This window comes from Peromyscus leucopus, chromosome 2, assembly GCF_004664715.2.
Source record: "Peromyscus leucopus breed LL Stock chromosome 2, UCI_PerLeu_2.1, whole genome shotgun sequence".
NCBI classification, from domain to species: domain Eukaryota; kingdom Metazoa; phylum Chordata; class Mammalia; order Rodentia; family Cricetidae; genus Peromyscus; species Peromyscus leucopus.
Window position 1 is genome coordinate 152,219,540 of NC_051064.1, and position 18,693 is coordinate 152,238,232.

The 18,693-nt window shown below is 52.9% G+C and overlaps 1 protein-coding gene across 1 annotated transcript in view; it reads right to left on the reverse strand.

Annotated features, from left to right (window-relative positions):
- Nucleotides 1-18,693, reverse strand: part of Tp73 (tumor protein p73) — a 44,667-nt gene that overhangs the window by 16,802 nt on the left and 9,172 nt on the right. The window contains exon 3 of the mRNA XM_028860259.2: nt 4,206-4,448. Within this exon, the coding sequence (XP_028716092.2) occupies nt 4,206-4,448 (243 nt within the window). The remainder of the gene's footprint in view (nt 1-4,205; nt 4,449-18,693) is intronic.

Genomic DNA, 18,693 nt, shown 5'->3' on the forward strand with positions numbered 1-18,693 from the left:
GAGTGGAGAGAACAAGGGAGTGAACCAGGAACCACACTCCCAGTCCACACAGATGAGTCTCCAAAAAAATGGATAGTTCTTTGCAAGATATGAATCAGAACTCAGTCCTCCATGGCAACATGGGATAGAGTCCTATCCCACAAAGTGCCCTGTTTCCTTGCCCCTACTAGAACTCTGGAGATCTGTGGTGTGACTACTCAGGTGGAGAGCATCCTTAGTTGCTGGGACCAGATTGCCAGTGTCTAGCTGCACTTGGATCCAGGGGTTCAGAGTCTCCAGGCTAGATTCTGTGCTCACTGGGGAATAAAGTCCTTCTGGCCATCAGTGGAAAGGGGAGCAGAGACTCATTTCTTCTGCAGGTACCCAGCACAGACCCAGGGCCAGCCTACCGGGAGCCCGTCTTCTGCAAAGCTACACACAATATGAGCAATTGCTGTAATTCCTCTCTAACTGCTCTTGTTTCCCCTAATAATTCACGTTTCATCTCCACAATAAACATTGTTAGAACCCTTCTCTAGGCTTTAAATATACATAATTGCTCCCGGTGCCAGTAAAAGGTATTAATTCCATTTATGCATTCCATAAACTTTTAGGATAACGCAATTGATACCACAATCATGTTGGGACACCTCCTCTATTCTTCTGCTTTGCAAACCTCCGAGGGGCTGGAAAGTTTGTTCCAAATCCATTAGTGTTGACTCAGCCCCATCCTCCCCAGGAATCCCTCACAGAGGCTTTGTGCTTCCCGCCAGGGGCTGGCGGGCGGGTGGGTAGCAGTTCTTTCTCAAGATAGGCAGACAGACAGACAGACAGACAGACAGACACACACACACACACACACACACACACACACACACGAAGGCTGAGGGCAGCTGACGGTTACTTGGGGCCATGTCTAAGTTATCTATCTGTTCATCCATGATGCTCCCAGGACAGTCAAGCCATCCATGAACATGCCCTCACTATTGGCCTCCTCTGTAGCAAGCTGGCTGTGTCACAGCGTTCCCCTGGGGTTCTACAGACACCATACCCGGCCAGAGTGACCATCCACAGGGGCCCTCTTGCCTAACTGCAGAGCCCTGTCTCTAAGTGTCTGCAGTACTGAAGACAGCCACCTCTCTCAGGAGAAAGCCAGCGTGAAGAGGTTGCACCAGGGCTGGACAGCAGCCGGACTCCCATCTCATCACGCTGTTTGGGTGTGTAAAGGAACTTGTCCCACCTCCTCCTCTGCTGAGGGACTCCTGAGACCAGCTGTCCACAATCTCCACAAACACAAAGCCTCTTCTGTCCAGTCCACTTGCTGCTCAGCCTTTTCTGAGGAAAGGGGCTGTCAGAACCCAAGGCAGCAACCAGGGAGGCTGGCATGTGTGCTCACATGCTCATCCACATTTGTTGGCATTCTGTGTGTTTACTGGTGTATGTGTGTACATCTGTGTATCCACATAGATACCTGAGCACATGTATGTTCATATCCTTGTGTGATCATAGATATATGTGCATGCACTACACACATCTGTGTACCTAGGTGTCCACGCCTGTGGAATTCTGCGCACATGTATACAGTGTGTATATGTTCATACAAGAACACAAACTGAGGGCCCAGACCCCTTATTGCACAAGCAGATTTTCAGGCTGAGGGAAGCTGATTAGGGCAAACAGATCCTCTGGGGCTGGAAAGGCCCAAAGCGGCTTCAGCAATGCCAAGGCCAAAGGCCCTGTTAACAGCTGTGGTCACTTGGAGGCCAGTGAGGGTGTTTTTGCCAGTCTGAGAGAAATGAAGGCAGCAGTCAATATGGAATTGTACTTGAGAAAAATATGAATTATCTATCAGTTACCAGCCAGTGGTGCGGCAGGGGCCTAGGTGCAGAAGCCTAGGTGGCAAGTCTGGGCAGCGCTCACACAGATGGACCCCCAGAGCTGAGAGCAGCCACTGCCAGCCCCTTCCCTAGGCATCGAGAAAAGCCCTTGGGTGTCTGCTCCCAGATCGCTGAGGTGCCAAAAATCTCATTATCAATGTTGGTCCCACCTCCACCCCCTGTGTGGCAGGGCTGGGAGGGGGCGGGAAAGAGCATCATCCTCTTGCTCGACAGCTCAGATCTGCTGCCCTAGCATTGGGTGAAGGTTGGGTCGGGGGGCCAAGCCTTCCGTGCCCCCTGGTATGTCTAGCCAGCCAGGAACTACCCCATGAGGACAGATAAAGCAGGGCAGCAGAAAACAAACCATTATGGAAGGCTTGATGCCAAATACCTCAGAAGGGGTTGCAGAGGCCCCAAGTGGAAGGAGGAAGCCAACAGAGAGGGCAGTGCCTGCCCCTCTCTAAGACCAATGCTGACCATCTGAGGTAACCCAAACCCTCAGACATGGCAGAGACTGACCCCCCATCAACATCCTCAAGAAAAGAGATGAAAGGAGGCAACGCCACAAGCTACATCATTCCCAGGATTTAGGGGACTTCCTCCAGACACCACCAGACCTTTATGACTGGCCAGGTCACCCTAAGAGGGGAAGACAGACTTAGGGAATGCGTTTGGAAGTGGAAGGGCAGTGTAGAGAGCCTCTTATCACTGGAGCTACCCATGTGTCTCCTGGGCTTCCTGACCTGACCCCAGGTCACTCAGCTGGGGTGGAGGAAGAGTCTAGAGTCCACCTCCTTCACCCTGCCCCAGCTACAGACAGTATAGAAGAAGAGACCTTCAGCAGGGTAGTTCTATAGAAGGGCCAACTTCAGGAGGCCATGCTGGATGGCTCCCTAATGTCCACTGCCCCAAGACAAGAGGGAGAGCTGTGTACTATACCAGCTCCATCTCATTCAGACCCTTATCGCCATCCCTCAGTCAGCAATGGTTTGTGGTTGGGGAGAATGGAGCACATGGGCCTAGAGTAACTCCAGGTAAAATGCTGTCTATAGTCACCCAGCCCCTCTTGGCCCATGGCAGCCCATCAGAGCTCCAGCGGTTGGGCTGAACCATCACTTAACCACAGGACAGAAGCTGGGGAGCCCACCATGAAGCCACCAGGCCAAGCAGACTGATCGTCTGTGGCCACACACAGGGCTGGCTCTGTCCAGCCCTTCAGTCTCCAGGGAGACCATGAAAGCCACAACAGTGGGACTTAGGGTTTGGAGAGGAGCCTTGGGGAGGGGGTTGCTCCTGTTTAGAAGAGGTGAGACAGAGCTTACACAGCAGAGGATGCTCCAGCCCTAGCTCCAGCTGTTCCCTAGAGAGGATGGATGATGAAGATGCTGCTCAGTAGCTGACCCAGTATCCCTCAGTGCACCTCCTATCATCCCAGATGGTGCAGGGGTCCCTGTGCCCAGCTGGAAGACTCTGAGACTACCCTTCTGACCCAATGCCCTGTACACCCTGCACTTCTAGACATCATCCCCGAAGCCTTACTCTGCTCCTCCTGCAGCCCTTACTCCTGGAGACAGCCTGGATGCTCTGGTTAAGAAGGCTCATGGCAGTGACCACCGTGTCCTAAGCCCAGCACCTCCTTACTAGCTGCACAGCTCTGAGCAGTTTGCTTTCCCTTCTCACACCTCGGCTTTCCTGGCTGTGCAATGAGGACGAGAACAGACTCCACCTTGGGTGAGTCAAAGCACTTAGCTGACTACCCAACTCCCAGCAAGTGTGCAGGGGGGATTTTTGTCGACATCAGCTAATTCCCAGCCACAAGCCAGACTGTTCCAAGAGGTACTAGAGAAAGGACCAGAGCTCCCAGCACTGTGCTCACACTCCTGGAGATCAAGCCCCAAGCCAATGCAGAGATGTGAGAGCAAAGCCCAAATCCACAACCAGCAGTGGCCACACCACCTGGGGGAGGCAGCCTCCAAGGGCCTCTGTGGGCCCCCAAGACTCAGCAGAGGTTCAGGACTCTGCTCAGGATAGATTTCAAGGCACTGAGCACACACACACAAAAAAGCCGGCCATTCTCCCTGCCCCATGAACCTCATTGATTGCAACACTCCCAACCTTTCTGGACCTGTGGGAGGCTGGCTGACTTGGTCACACGTCCATTCGAGGGGTGGGCACACCCACACTGCCCAGCCCTAGGTCCCGCCTCCTGCTTGATGCTCCTCCTGGCCCTGGCCAGCAGGAAATTCCATGTGGACAGCATGTGTGTTCAGACAGACCTCAGTGTCAGGACCGTGGCATTCTACCCCACTGCCCTCCCTCCGGACGTCCGTGGACAACGCGGCTACTCACCGTCCAGGTGGCTGACTTGGCTGTGCTGGACTGCTGGAAGGTGACCTCAAAGTGGTGGGGGCCAGGGTAGTCCGTGTTGGAAGGGATGACAGGCGCTGGAGACATGGTGTCGAAAGTGGAGCTGGGCTGCGCGTAGGGCGAGTGGGTGGGTGCGCTGGCAGCGTGCTCTGGGGTGTAGGGGCTGGCCGGGGCCGCCCGGCTGCCCATCTGGTCCATGGCGCTGCTGAGCAAATTGAACTGGGCCTGGCAAGGAAGGGGGAGGAGGGAGGGGAGAAACGAGGGCTAAGGTGGAAGCCCCAGCTCAGGCTCCTGTCCCGTTGGGGAGGTGTCTTATTACAGGAGCCTTAAAGGGCCAGCCGGCTCCAAGTCATCCCAAATATTTCCTGGGGCCCCCACCCCACCCCAACAGGCCACTACTTGTGTTGGGATAAACGCACATTCACCTCTCCTGCCTGCCCCTCTCCGTCTGCCTCCTGGGTGCCAGGGCTTCTGGGGATCCACCCAGGTGCCAGCAAGGTGGACTGGGGCTTCGCACACCTACCTGGAGGCGAGCTATTTGGTTGGGAAGGTTCCCAACCCAAGCCCCCTGTGGGCTCCACTACATTCCAGGACAGCGTAGGGGCTGGAGTACCACACAGATCAAAGTCCTGAAGGCCCATAGCCTGGCAGCAAGGGTGGGGTGGGGATACACTGGGTTCTGGAGCATGGGTGCCCTGAAGCCATAGGTCAGATGTGACTCCTAGGTCCAGCTCTCAGTGAGGGACAGAGGTCAGGCTGCCATCAGTCCCCAGAGGTCCCAACAGTCGCTTTCAAAGGAATGTCTTTAAGCTGTTGGCTTTATCTCCATTATAATGACTTCCCCATTCCTCCAGGGTTGGCAGCTCCTCCAAGCATCCCTGCTGGTTCTCTAGGAAAGCCCGGCAGCCCAGTCCTTCCTCCAAATCAACTCAGTGAGTCCCTCCTTCACCATCCTTGGGACCCCACTGTTCCAGGAACTTTAGAGAGGCCCCACCTCCCCGCCATGGGTGTCTCAACGGGTATCAACCTGAGGATTACCCGGTCTACATCCAAAGGCATCAAGCAGGAAGGATTTGGGAAGACAGTACCAATGCCAGTGTGGGTCCCTGAGTTGCTTAACTGATCCTCTCTGTGTTGGTGATCTTTCCTGCAAACTCAGCTGGACTTCTGCAGGCCTAAGGTGGGTACTGCCTTTTGTTTCACAGATGAGGACCCCAAGACTCCCAGGGGGAAATGATTTGCCCCAGTTGGCCACAACATAGCAGAAACTGGTGAGATGGTGAAGAAATGTGATCATAGTGCAAAGTGCCCCCACTTTACCCTGTTGCCCTCTTCAGAGAGGAATCTTGTCTTATATATGTGGTGATATTTTATTTGTGCTCTAAAAAATAAAGCTTGCCTGCAGATCAGAGTATGGAGAGGCCAGGCAGTGGTGGCACATACCTTTAATCCTAGCACTTGGGAGGAGGAAGCAGGAAAATCAGGGGTTCAAGGTCACCCTGGGCTACACGAGATTGATCCAGTCTAAAAGAGAAACAGAGCCAGGTGGTGGTGGCTCGCACCTTTAATCCCAGCACTAGGGTGGTGGAGACAGGAAGTGATATGGTGGGTGGAAAGAGGAATATAAGGCAGGAGGAGACAGGAGCTTGGCCCCTTTTCAGCTGAGGAATTTGCAAGGTAAGAGGTGGCTGTGGCCGCTCCTTCATCTCTCTGATCTTTCAGCATTTACCTGGATATCTGACTCTGGGTTTTTATTATTAAGACCAATTAGGATTCATGCTACGTATATATCCCCACCCACTAGCCTGCCTCTTCTAGGTTCCAGGGCAATCAGTATTCCCAGAAACAAGGGAGGCTAAGACCCAAGGCTTGGCTGCACAGTGCTCCAGACCACAGGTTTCCCTTCTTGTGGGGACCTTGTGCTCAGCCCTCCTGTACCTCAGTCCTCAATGGAGGGCAGTTGTACAAAGTGGCTGGTGATGCCAAGGACCCAGTGGTCCACTGTGAGTCCTTAACAACAGTGACAACCCAAGTGTCCTTGAGTACAGGACACCAGATGGAAGCTAATACAGGAGGGAGGGTCCTACTGAAGGCTACCCAGCAGGAGGAGGGTCAGCTCAGGAGACAGGTGAGGGAACTGAGCGGTAGGTTCTAGTTTGGTTGGTATTTTTGTTGTTGTTGTTGTTGTTGTTTTTTCAGATTTATTTGCTTATTTATTAGTTGATTGGTTTGTTTGTTTGTTGGTTGGTTGGTTGGTTGGTTGGTTGTTTTTTCAAGACAAGGTTTCCCTGTATAGCCCTGGCTGTCCCAGAACTCACTCTGCCTCTGCCTCCTCACCCTAGTCCTGGACACATTTTCTCAACTTTCTGTGTCACAGGACACTAGCCATTCTGTCCCTACCCCAGCAAGCGGACAAATGAGTTAGAAGAGCACTGAGAACAAGGGCTGTGGTGACCTAGTAACTATGTGGGTGTAACTCAGAACCTTGTTCTGAGCAGACACACAGTGTGACCTCATGTAAGCAAACACCCAGGACAGGCAAAGCCAGAGAGGCAAAGCCAGAGAGGCAGAAGGCAAAGGCTGCTAGGCTACAGAGAGAGAAGCAGAGAAGCTCAGGCACTTCTTCTCTCTGACGAGGTGGAGATGTCCTAGAAGTGAGGGTTGCATACATCTGTTCAGACTAAACACTGCTTGGTGGTACATTTTATTATTTCCTTGTTTGCTTTATTGTTTGTAGTTTTTGAGACATGATCTCATGTAGCCCAAGATAGCCTGGAGCTCATTATATAGGGGGCTGACCTTGAACTCCTGATCCTTCTGCCTCTACCTCTTAAGTGCTGGGATTATAGACAGGCGCCAGGGTGCCCACTTCATGTCATGCTGAGAATTGAACCCATGGCCTCAAACACTCTAGGCAGGAACACTCTACCATCTGATTTACATGCCCCACCAGACTGAGTTTAAATGAGTAGATTGAATGGTGTGTGAATTACACCTTAATAATGCTGTCTAAAAACAGGAAGGGACCTAATCCTTACCTCCCCCAGCACCAAGGCCATGTGAGGGAAGCATGGGATGTGACAGCTGGACTCCATCAGGAAGAAGGAGCTTCCTATTCTAGAGTATCTAGGCTGGGGAGACCCTGCTCCATCCCAAGATCTGCCAACAGATTCCTGGTAGAAGGGTCATGGTCCCACTCTTCCCGCTGATGTAGGAGTTTGAAGGGCATAAAGCAGAACTCTGGCCCAGCACAGCCTCCTACTCAAACACCCCTACTCTCAGACTCTTCCTGTGGCCCTCTGATCACAGCCCTGCCTCCCAGTGGAAGCTTTCACCTTGGTCTTGTCTCAGTCTCTGTTGAGCTCAGAGAGGCTAGCCCTAGCTACAGCAGCCAGAGCACCTCCAAGCCCTGACCTTTGTCCTGTCCTAATGTCCTCCACTGGAAGGTGTCACTACTATGCCCCTTACTGAACTGTGAGTATCTGAGGACCTACATAGTCCTGTGAGTTGAACCAGTGGTTACAAAGGGTTTGAACATGTGAAGAAAGGTATCCCAACTGCAAGGGAGGACTCTATGTCACAGAAAGAAGGTCTAACACCCACTCCTAGTTTCAGGGTCACACATTGAAATGACCCTAGGTTGGCAGGAGTAATTATTGATTACACTCACCAATTCCTTTCATCTGGTTTATGTTGCTGTCCTGGGCATTGGACCCAGATTTCACACATAGCCACAACTCTGGCCCTCTTTTCACCATGTGAATGCAGCTATTGAAGTTCAGAATTCCACACATGGTTCACATTCTACACTTGTCCCTCAGTGCTCATGAGCAATCAGGCCCAGGAACCCCATGGACACCCTTACATAAAGCCCTTTACCAACAACGGCATAGCATTTCTACGGAGCCTACACACATCCCCTAGCTGGCTCACAAAACTAACACTGATGTGTAGTCATTAGACTGCACTGCTTAAGAGATGAAGAGAATCATGTCTGTACATGTTCAGTTTAAATGCAATTTTTCCAAATATTTTTGGATCCCCACTCATTAGAATTTGAGGATGCAGAACATACAGACACGGGTCCCCACAGACACAGGATTTAACAGACTCAGGCAACCCCACGGACGTAGAAGAACACACAGACAGATGGCTCAGTAGACACAGGAGCCCACAGTATACGTATCATAAACACTGAGAGTCATATAGACGCAGAGGATGCCATAGACACAAAGGAGCCCATAGACACAGGATCCCTGTGTTCCCTGAGTGGCATGTATTTCAGAATGGCTGCTTAAAGCATTTTCTGTCCAAACAAAGCAGCGGAGGAATGAATAAATGAGTGAGGCAATGTGACAGCATGGTTGTAAGTCTGGTGATGGCACAACACATCTGAGTGGTGGTCAGGAAGACTGCTCTCTCTGGTGTGGCTGTTTAGGAATGAGGACAGATGAACCATGGTTGTATCTCACATTCCCTGCCTTCCAGGGGATGCCTGAACCTCAGGGAAGGGATTTCCCTTGTTATGTTTCCGATCCAGGATGGGACAGCAGGACCACCTCCTTTCTGCAGCCTTGGGTTCAATGTCTTCCCAGTGAGGAGCTTTGGGAAGGGAGGTCATGGCAGTGGCAGCAGGCAGTAGCAGTCTTTCCATGCCCAATTTCTGCCCCATCCCTGATGGGCAGGGAGCCCTGCCTCTCTTGCTCAGAAGCAGGGTACAGGCCCATGGCAATGAGGTTCATATTTTAACTTGTCTGCATTCTTCAATGATTGGAGGTGGGTGCCAAGGACTTAGTCATTGAACCAAAAGGAACAGTGATAGCATCTGTGGGGAGTGTTTCTGCAGGAGAGACTGGGCGCTTCCAGAAAGCAGGCCTCCAGCACTGGAGTGCAGAACCTGGCTGGCATGGCAAACCCAAGGCCCTGTCACAGAAGCTGGGGCACTGGGCTGGCCAGTAGACCAGCCCGCCCATGTGTCCAGTGAATGCTGGCCCTCCCCTGCCTGCTCTTTTCTTGCCTTCCTAGGGACACCTCCCACTTGCTTAGTCTGGTCTTGGTGTCTATCATGCCTCCCAAAGATGGCAAGGACCTCACTGACTGGAAAGCATAGGAGATCTTCTGCATAGCTTTGCCTCCTCCCTCTGAGGCTCAGGTGAAGGAACCTCTTCTGTTTCCTCATTGCCAGGCTGCGGGGCTCAGTCTGGCCCCCTACTTCTGCCTCCAGTCAGGCTGCTGAAATGAGGAGTCTTGTCAGAGAGGCCTAAGCAGGTCCATACAGAAGCCCAGGGGTCCTCCAGGCTCAGAGGCCGCCCCCCACCCCCGGAAGCCCAGACAAGGCCCACTTGGCCTCAGGGAAGAATCTGGGCAAAACCCGAACTTTTTTGGTTTGTTTTGCTTTCAATGAGAACTCCAAGATAGTGGGCTAATTAGGACATGCCCGGCCTGCGGCAGCCCACATGTGCCTACATGTGCATGTGGGGTGCCTGGGCGTGACCTGAGGAGGCCCTGAGGAATGAGGGAGTCATGGAGTCAGCGGGTGGCCTTTCTTCCAGTGTCCAGGCTACTAGTGGACAAGCCTCCATGGGAAACCCCAACATCAGGGTGGGGACAATAACTCCAATGGCCATGGGGGTTTGAGGAGAACACAGCCCCACCCCCAGGGCCATGTGTCACACCCTAGACTTTGTCCAGAGGGACTGGGGTCATCCAGCAAACCCCCAGGGCACTTGAGAGCAAGACCTGTCCTGGGCTCAGGCAGATGGGGTCCCTGTGAGCCCTACCTTCTACAGAGAAGGCCAGGCTTTCTCTAAAGAGTCTCCCATTCCTTCAGTCTCAGGAGTCTCTTCTTGGTCCCTGCATATAGGCCTGCTGGAGGCCTCCCAGGCACCCCTGCTGGAAGCAGGGCTATCAGTGCCTCTGCCCTCTTTCCTTGGGCTCAGACTTCAAATCGGTTCTAACACCTTGTCTCCCATAGTCTCTTCATGCCCCGGGGTGTCAGCGGGTGGGTGATCTTGCCCTATAGCAGAGGGTCATGGGTACAGGACACCCACACCTGGCCTCTAGCTCCCCAAGCTCCTGCTGGAAGGCAGCTGAGTTTCTTGTCTGCCCTGAGCAGAGACAGAAGTAGGGTAATGCCAATCCAATCCTCCAGCATTCTCTCCTGGCTAAGCTAGGTTGACAGTATGGGTCCAGGGTGAGCACTGTGTTCCAGGGGTGGGGGAGGGGCAGCAGAAGCATGAGAGGGGTAGAATATGCTCCACATCCCTGGGCCTCCATGTTCTCTTGTGCATAGTGGGAACAAAACCTATTCATTACTTGTAGCATGGTTGTGGAGGTGGGGGTCTGGGAGCACAAGACCCTATGGCTATTCAAGAGAAATAACTCTGGCTCAACCACCAGGACACTGGAATTCAGCAGCTCCATCGCCTTGTACTGGCACATCACCACCAATCCACTGGCACGAGGCCCAGTGAGGAAGGGGCAGAGGCTGTCTGCCCACAAGAAGCAAGGCTGGCACCAAAGACTGTGCAGGGCCATGAAGCTCCACACGGGACAGACTCACTGTTCCTAGATAGCAGCTGGGATCTCATTCTTGGTGTGTTCTGGTCATGGAAAGAGAGGCTCAGAAACTCTGGCTGAGGGGAACAGACCCTGAAATATCCACGCAGACCTAAACACAGTCAGAGACTTCTAGATCCGTGGCCTTCAGGAGCCTCTGGAGGTAGTGTCCACATGTGTACTGACTGCTGTCCCTGTGAGCCACAGACAGTGCCTGGGGCGGGGGGTGGGGTGGGACGACGACGACGACAGGCTCTTCCTGCTTGGTGCTAGACTGAGGGCAGGGCCTCCCCCATCCATCTTTCTCTTTCCCCACCAGTCACCTGTCCTGACCAGACAAGGAAGCTCTTGCCTTCCTGCTGCCAGCTCCTGCCCTCACATGTAAAACTTGGATGTTATGATTTCACCTTAATGATTCCCATTTTACATCTTAACTGTTTCAAACCCATAAGCAATCTCAAGTGATCTGTTCTTAGATGTAGACGGGAAATGAACATCTTTTTAAAGGTTGGGAGCGAGTACCTCCCTTACGTTCTCCTTTCCGATGCCATCATCCATGACAGCCTTTGTCAAACCCAGGACACCACGATGGACCACCGAGGTGGACTGGCTGCACCCATTCCTTAGCCACAAAGAGCACATACTCCCACACGCAATATTCTCCAGAAAGGTGGATTTTTTTTTTCTAATGAAAATAGCAACAGAGAAACTGCCTGTCATGTGTACGGGATGCCAAGCTTAAATGCAGAGGCCCAGGGGTGCAGGCTGACTAAGCTGTCCATCTCCTCACCACAAGATCAGCCTGCCAAGGCGTCCTACCTCCTGGAAGGCCCAGTGTGCTCTCCAGCTGCCCCAGGGTTCTGGGCTTCCCCTCCCCCTTATCTACGTAACACACCTAAGGTGGTGTTATCTCCTGTCTCCCCACCTGCTTCACACAGAACCCAAGATCTTCACGTGACCGCTCTGTCTCAGTTTACATCGGGGTGATGTAGGGTGATGATACTGAGGAATTCACAAGTCAGTACACACAGAGAAACAGGAACAGATCACGATGGCACATGACGCCACAGAAGTGTTGGATACTGATGAGGCTCCCTCCATACTCTGCCATCTCTGAGAGGCATAGGCACCAGGCTCTGCTGCTGCTGTTCTTCAGAGGACCCCACACTGAAGCCTCCAGATCTTCACAGACAAAGAACCAAAGTCCACACACCAAAGTTACCAATCAGTCCCTGATCCACAGCCTCCAGTCAAGGGCTTGGCTGCCTGTCAAGGGCACTCAAGCATCTCTGTGTCCTGGATCCAGCATGCCTTGCACCCAAGCATCTCCGTACCCTGGATTTAGCATGCCTTTTTGGGAAGAAATCTTCCTTCACACTTCCTTCCTTCCAGCCTCATGCTGAGCCCACAGCTACTCTGATAGCCCACCTGGTCCAGCTAATTCCTTTCCTCAGCCAGGCTCACAGGGATGATGCCAAAGACCCAATACACAGCAGCAGGCTGCAGCTGCAGCCTTCGGGTCAGAGTTCTTACCCTGCTCCCCGAAGTTTTGCTATGCATGGAGGGGAACATTGTTTCATGACCACACAGAACAACTGGAGAGTCTGGTTCACAACGCCACCCAAGTCCACTGTGGCCTCGGTAGGAGAGGACCTTGTCTAGGTTCTACCTTCTTCCCTTCTCCCCTCCACTCTTCCTCCCTTCTTTCCGTCACTTCCTTCCCTCCTTCCCTTCCTCTTCTCTCCATCTCCCTCCCTCCTTCCTTTCTTCTCTCCTTACCTTCCTCCCCCTTTTCTCCCTTCCTTTCTTCCTTGCCTTTCTCCCTGCCTCCCCTTTTTGGTCCGTCCTTTTCCCCCTCCCCACACCCTTTTCTTCTTCCCTCCCTCCCTCCTTCCTCCTTCCTCTTTTCCCTCCCTCCTTTCTGAAAATCACTCTGGCCTCTGTGTGTGCCCTCCTGTGGATGACAGGGCCATTGTGGCCCACCACAGCTTTCTCATGAGGTAGCTGGGATAGGAATTGGAGAAAGGAGCTAGCTGCCAGAGCCCCATGTGCCGTGGTCCCTCGGGCCCCTCTGGGTTGCCTCTATTACTCCATGCTCCAATGCCACTTCCTCAATGCAAGGCCCAACCCCTGGGCACTTGCTCTGCTGTCCCATGGCCTCTTCTGCTCCCTTCCTAGGGCAGTAACTCTGTGTAGGAGCCAAGAAACATTTACCCATCCAGCACAGGTATGGGGACTGTGACCCTGCGACCACATCTGCGTCCATGGAGTCTCAGCATTCCTCAGGAACCTGTTCACCCCTGGGCCTCTTTCCTTCACCCTGGGCTAAGTGTCACCCTCATTCTGCTCTGAGACCACACTGAGGGATGGGGAGACAGGGCCCTCCTATTTCTAGAACACCAGCCAAAGCTATGTGGACTCTTCTAAGAGTGAGAAACCTGGAACCCCAGTCTTCTCCTGTAGGCATGTCTGAGCCTGGGTTCAGCTTGCCCAGCATTAGTGACTGACAGCAGCAGCCTGGCCCTGTGGAGACAGCCATCCCTCCAGCCTGTGTGCTCGCTGGAGACCTCCATCCTGATGGTGTTTCCCACAGTCTCCCCGAGCCTGTGATTAAACGGATGGAAATGTCAACAAGACGCGACTTGTGCATGGGGGACGGCTGCCTCACTGGAGGTATGCACACAGCACCCTCCTTTTGCCCGCTGAGGCAGAGCCTTGCCCGGTCCCATGCCAGGGCCATGTGGAACTTTCCACGCCTCACAGCCGGGAAACATGCCCCCAGAAGCTCCACTCAGCTGCCAGGCATGTGTCTGCAGGACCCACTGTGAAGCCCAGGCCACCCCTCCACCGGTATAGCCCTAACCCTGGGTATGATAGAGTAGAACATTCTTGAGGGTCTCTAGGCACTATACAAGCAACAGTGATTCACAGGAATTTTTTAAACCACCTGAGTGTACCCCAATAGCACAGGGGAGGTGGCTTTCTGAGAAAGATGTAGGAGGGGCATGCCTCTGCCAGCTTCTCTCCCTGAGCACATTCTTGCACTCTGGAACTCAGCATCCATGTCCATGCATTCCCCTTACTGCCCTTCTGTCCATCTGTCCTATTCATGGAGCCAGCTGAGAACACCCTGGGGTCAGTCAGGGAGGATCCCCTAGTCTCTTCCTAGATCTTAGGTCAGCATAGAACAAAGAATGAGCAGCTGAACTGAGAAATTAGATCATGACGAAGGTGATGTACAGTAAGAATGATGTGGGCCCAAGTTTGTCACCTGCAGTGGTCCATCGTGAGACTGTGACACCATCTAGGGACCCAAGGAGGGAGAAGGCAACCGGGTATAAGCTGGGGGATGAAAGCTGAGGACAGAAGCTGCCTGCATCCTCAGGATATCTCCTGGCTCTGCTTAACCCGGCATCTCTTTGCAGAGGGCCATGAGCTCTCTCCTGGGAGTACAGTGATGAGCCGTCCAGCCAGCCAGCAAACAAGCTCAGGGCCTCCAGGAAATAAGGGAGGACACTGCCCAGCAAAGAGGCAGAAACAGGTGTCCAGGTAGGGTGGGGCTCTGGGAGTGGCAAGGGCTGCTGTGGTTTCTAGTCTGTAGGAAGCAGCCCCTTGGCCCCCAAAGGTCTTGTGAGATCTGGTGTGGCTCTGGGCAGGACGGCAGGGAAAGGAACCTGGCCACAGGAAGGGCCAGGAGCAATCAATGGCTCGGGTGACAGATGCAGCAGGAGAGGCTGGGGCTCACAACCCTGGGTTCAGCAGAAAGGGCTACAGACGAGGTCTCCGAGGACCCCTCACTTGGTAGTGGAGGACATTTGGGAAGGCAGTGGCTCTGTCATGTCTAAGCACTGGGCAGGCGGCACTGTGGCCCTTGGACACAGGGTAGCAGCATAAATAAGGTGTTGGGAGGGGGGTCGGAGACGGCTCTAGGGTTTGGGTCTGGGTCAAGGGAGTAGAAGACATCTCAGTGGCTGATGATGCTGCCCAGGTGGGACCCCAGAGCTCAGATTGGCTTTATGAGTTGATACCCCACCAGCTGCCTCCCAGACGGGCAGGAGGGAGCATGGAAGTAGATACATCTCTGGACAGCAAGGAGACGGAGAGATGACAGATCCCGGATGATCTACCTGGATCAGGCTCCAATGGGTGTGCTTCTCCCTCAGATCTAATTCTACTTGAGTTCTATCCTCCTTGGCCTAGGGTCACCAGGCCCCTCCCTGTGGTTCACTCTGGTCCCTTTCATAACCTCATAGTGGAGCCCCTTGTTCCAGGTCACCATGATGCCTCTTTCTGGCTTCCAGGCTTCTCCTTAATGTGGCTCTCTTTCCCAGAACTGCTTCCTTCTCACCCTCCACACAGCTCCCCAGCTCTGACTTAAATAACGCTCATGTCCATCTCCACACCATTTTACCCACCCGACTCCCACATCTGGGTGTCCACATGGCCATTCCCATCCATGTGCTCAGGTTCTTTGCCTACCTCCCACATAGAACCCTACAGCCTTTATGGTCACTGCTATGGGGTTTCTAGGGCAACTGTGGCCTCATGCTCTAGCCTGTCTTGGTCCTCTACAGGTTCTTCCAAGTCCTGTCTCACACCTGAACATCTCCACAGATGCCCTGTCCCGGGCCACCAGGTAGGCAAATCCTTCTTCCTCCTTCCTTTCATTGCTTCAGGAACTCCACACTCTGTCTCCAGCTCCTACCTGGCAGTCACTCTCTGTATCTCAACTGTTCCAACTACGGAAGCACCCCCAGGCACCACACAGCCACAGTACAGTGCCCAATTGTCACTTCTGGGGCCCCTGGAGCAATTCCCCCATCACAGCAGAAAGACCTTGAGGTCACTCTCACACACTCCTGACATCCAGTCAGGCATCCAGTACAGAATCTCATTTCCCCACCTTCCCTGGGTGAAGGCTCCCTCACCTAGACCACATCCCTTCTCCCAGTCTCAGCCCTGCCCTCCTGTGGTCAGTTCCCAGCACTGCACAAGCCTTTCTAGAACCTAGGCCAGCTCCACTCTGCTCCACAGCCCTTTCTTGTTGCACCAGCTATCATTTCCCACTTGAGGCCATCCCTCGGGCTCCTCTGGTCCAGAAACCATGCTTTCTGCTGGAGCACAGGGAAGCCTGCTCCAGGAACACTGTGGACTCCAGACATGGACCACACATGCGCTTCTGGGTTACCTCACACAAGGTATGCAGCGTTTGCACACCACTGTTTGCTGACATGTACTGTAATAGAAGGGAGAACAACCAGGCTCGTCAATAATGCAAACATAATGCTGGTTCTGCAGAGACAGCTGAGCCCCACGCCACACACCAGATATCGAAGGACAGGGCACCCACACTTGCCTCTATCTTGGGGAGATTGAAGCATTCTCTCTCTCTCTCTCTCTCTCTCTCTCTCTCTCTCTCTCTCTCTCTCTGTGTGTGTGTGTGTGTGTGTGTGTGTGTGTGTGTGTGTCTGTATGTGTACACATGAAAGAGAACTGGAAATTGAGGAAGAAGCTAAGAGTTTGGGGTGTCAGGAGATAGTGCCAGCTACATCATGTTCCTGTTCTCATCCCATCTGGCAAGCCCAGCTCCAGTGGGCTTCAACACTGTAAATAGGCTCCCCATATGCAGGAGGACCAAACCCATCCTGCATTGCATTTAGGGCTGCACTCAAGCTGTGGGGGCATCACTTGGCTAAAGACTTTTTAGTCCTTGGACAGAGAAAGAGGAAGGTGGGGAAGAAGCAGAGTCAAGGGCATAGGAAGCTGTAGGAGGAAGAGATCATGCCCAGTTCTTGCAGTCAGCTTCTCTGTACCTCCATGGACATGTAAAGGGCTGGCACAGCCATGGCTGGATGATTTCATTGGGATCTCACAGCTCATCAGAGTTAGTACCACTCTGCTTACAGAGATGGAAATCGTGCCTCAGCATGTGGCCTCACTCCCAAAGTCAAGAGTCAAAGCTGGTGGGCACCAGAGGTAAAATCTGAACCCATATGCTGAACCCCAAATCAAGATGGGGTACACTTATCAGAAAATCCATCCATGGATCAGACAGCATCCTGAAAATCAGTCACTTTTCCGAAGACAAGGCTTCTCTGTGGACTCCCAAGTGGCTGCTGCAACCAGGCTGGGACAACAAAGATAGATGGGTGGAAGAGATGCCAATGAGTCCTTGACTCACTGACTTTAATATACTCTGAGCCGAAGGATACTCTCTCCTACATGATCCTCTCATTCATTGGGACAAAGTCACAAAGAAATAAGGAAACTGAGTCACCCCACAGTTAGGATGATGGTTTAGCCCAACTCCCAACAGAGGGAGAAGTTTGGAGCCCCAGCAAATCCTGGGCGGCACTGCTGGGTTGGGCTGAATGCATAAAGGGCATATGGTGGCCATGCTGATGTGATAAATAAAAGAACCAGAGTGTCCTTGGTCTAAAAAGAAACAAGATGGGGGGGGGAGATGGCTCAGTCAGTGATGTGCATGTCACACAAGAATGAGGACCTGAGTTCAATCCCCAGCACCCATGTAACAGGCCGACATGGTGGTGTGTGCCTGTAATTCTAGTATTGGGAAGCAGAGACAGACAGACAGACAGCCCAATTTAGCCTACTCAGTATGCCCCAGCAAGTGGGCTGTCTTAAAATACAAGGAGAACAGCTCTTGGTGAATGATACCCAAGGTTCACCTCTAGCCTACACTTGCACACACATATAAATAAACACACCCACCACCACCACCACCACCACCACCACCACCACCACAACAACAACAACAACAACAACAACAACATAAAACACACAGGGAGAAAAATAGCATGACACGGTAGCCATTGCTGGTTCTGGGACCTAGGGTATCGTCAGCAGGGTGTGAGTCACTGATTATCGTGGAAGCAGGTCTCTGTGTGGCCCTGACAGTGGATCTCTGCCTCCTACTGACCTCAGGAAGGACAGCCATGCAGGACCATGATTCAACCTGCACTCAATCTTTCTGTGGGTGGTGCCTGCTCCATTAGAGGAAAAAGATACTAGAGTCCTTCTGCCCTCTGCTTCCAGATTAGACATTTAGGAGTTCCCTTAGATTCCAGACATGGCAGTCAGATGCCCCAGAGGTCAGTAAACTATACAGTCCAGAGCTGCGTACGGGAGTTGAAGGTTGCTGCCCAGGGAGTCCACACAGATATTCAATAATGACACATTGGTGGACAGATAATCAATGAGTACATGTGTGAGGACAGGCAGAGGAAGGAAGGACACCCCTCCATGGATTTCAGGTGTGAAGGTGTGGGGAAGAGCAGAATTACTGTCCCTTAGAGATATGCCAGTATGCCCCCCCACGTACATGCATGGACACTCTCTCTCTCTCTCTCTCTCTCTCTCTCTCTCTCTCTCTCTCTCTCTCTCTCTCTCTCACTCTCGTATGCTCTGTTCACACTGCCAGGAGTTGCAATTCTCCAAAGGTCTCTGGTCTTTCACAAAGACTTCTACAGCTCTGTACTCATGGCTCCTATCCTGAGCACATCTGGACTCTGCCAGCTTCCCACCATTCTTTACCCATTGCAGGGTCCCTGCACAGTGTATGTGCCAATGGCCCTTACTCCTCCTGCTCCCCTAACGGAGAAATAGCCCTATGTGGGGCAGCTGCACCAACGCCTCCATCTGCTCAATTAGCAGCCTGGTGTCTGCTTGACCCCAGGGACCTGGCAAGTCTGGAAATGAGCCCAAGTCCCTTGGGCTCAGGCCAAGCACAGGCTGTGGCCCCTTCTGCCAGGCTGGCTGTACCTGAGTGAGAGGAGCAACAAGAAGCCTTGGGTCCAGTCCTGCCCGTCTGTGCCTTAGAGCTCACACCCACATTGGGAAGAGCCCATGGCTATGAGAAATGTCCCATCTGTGCTGTCAAGTGAGGAAATTC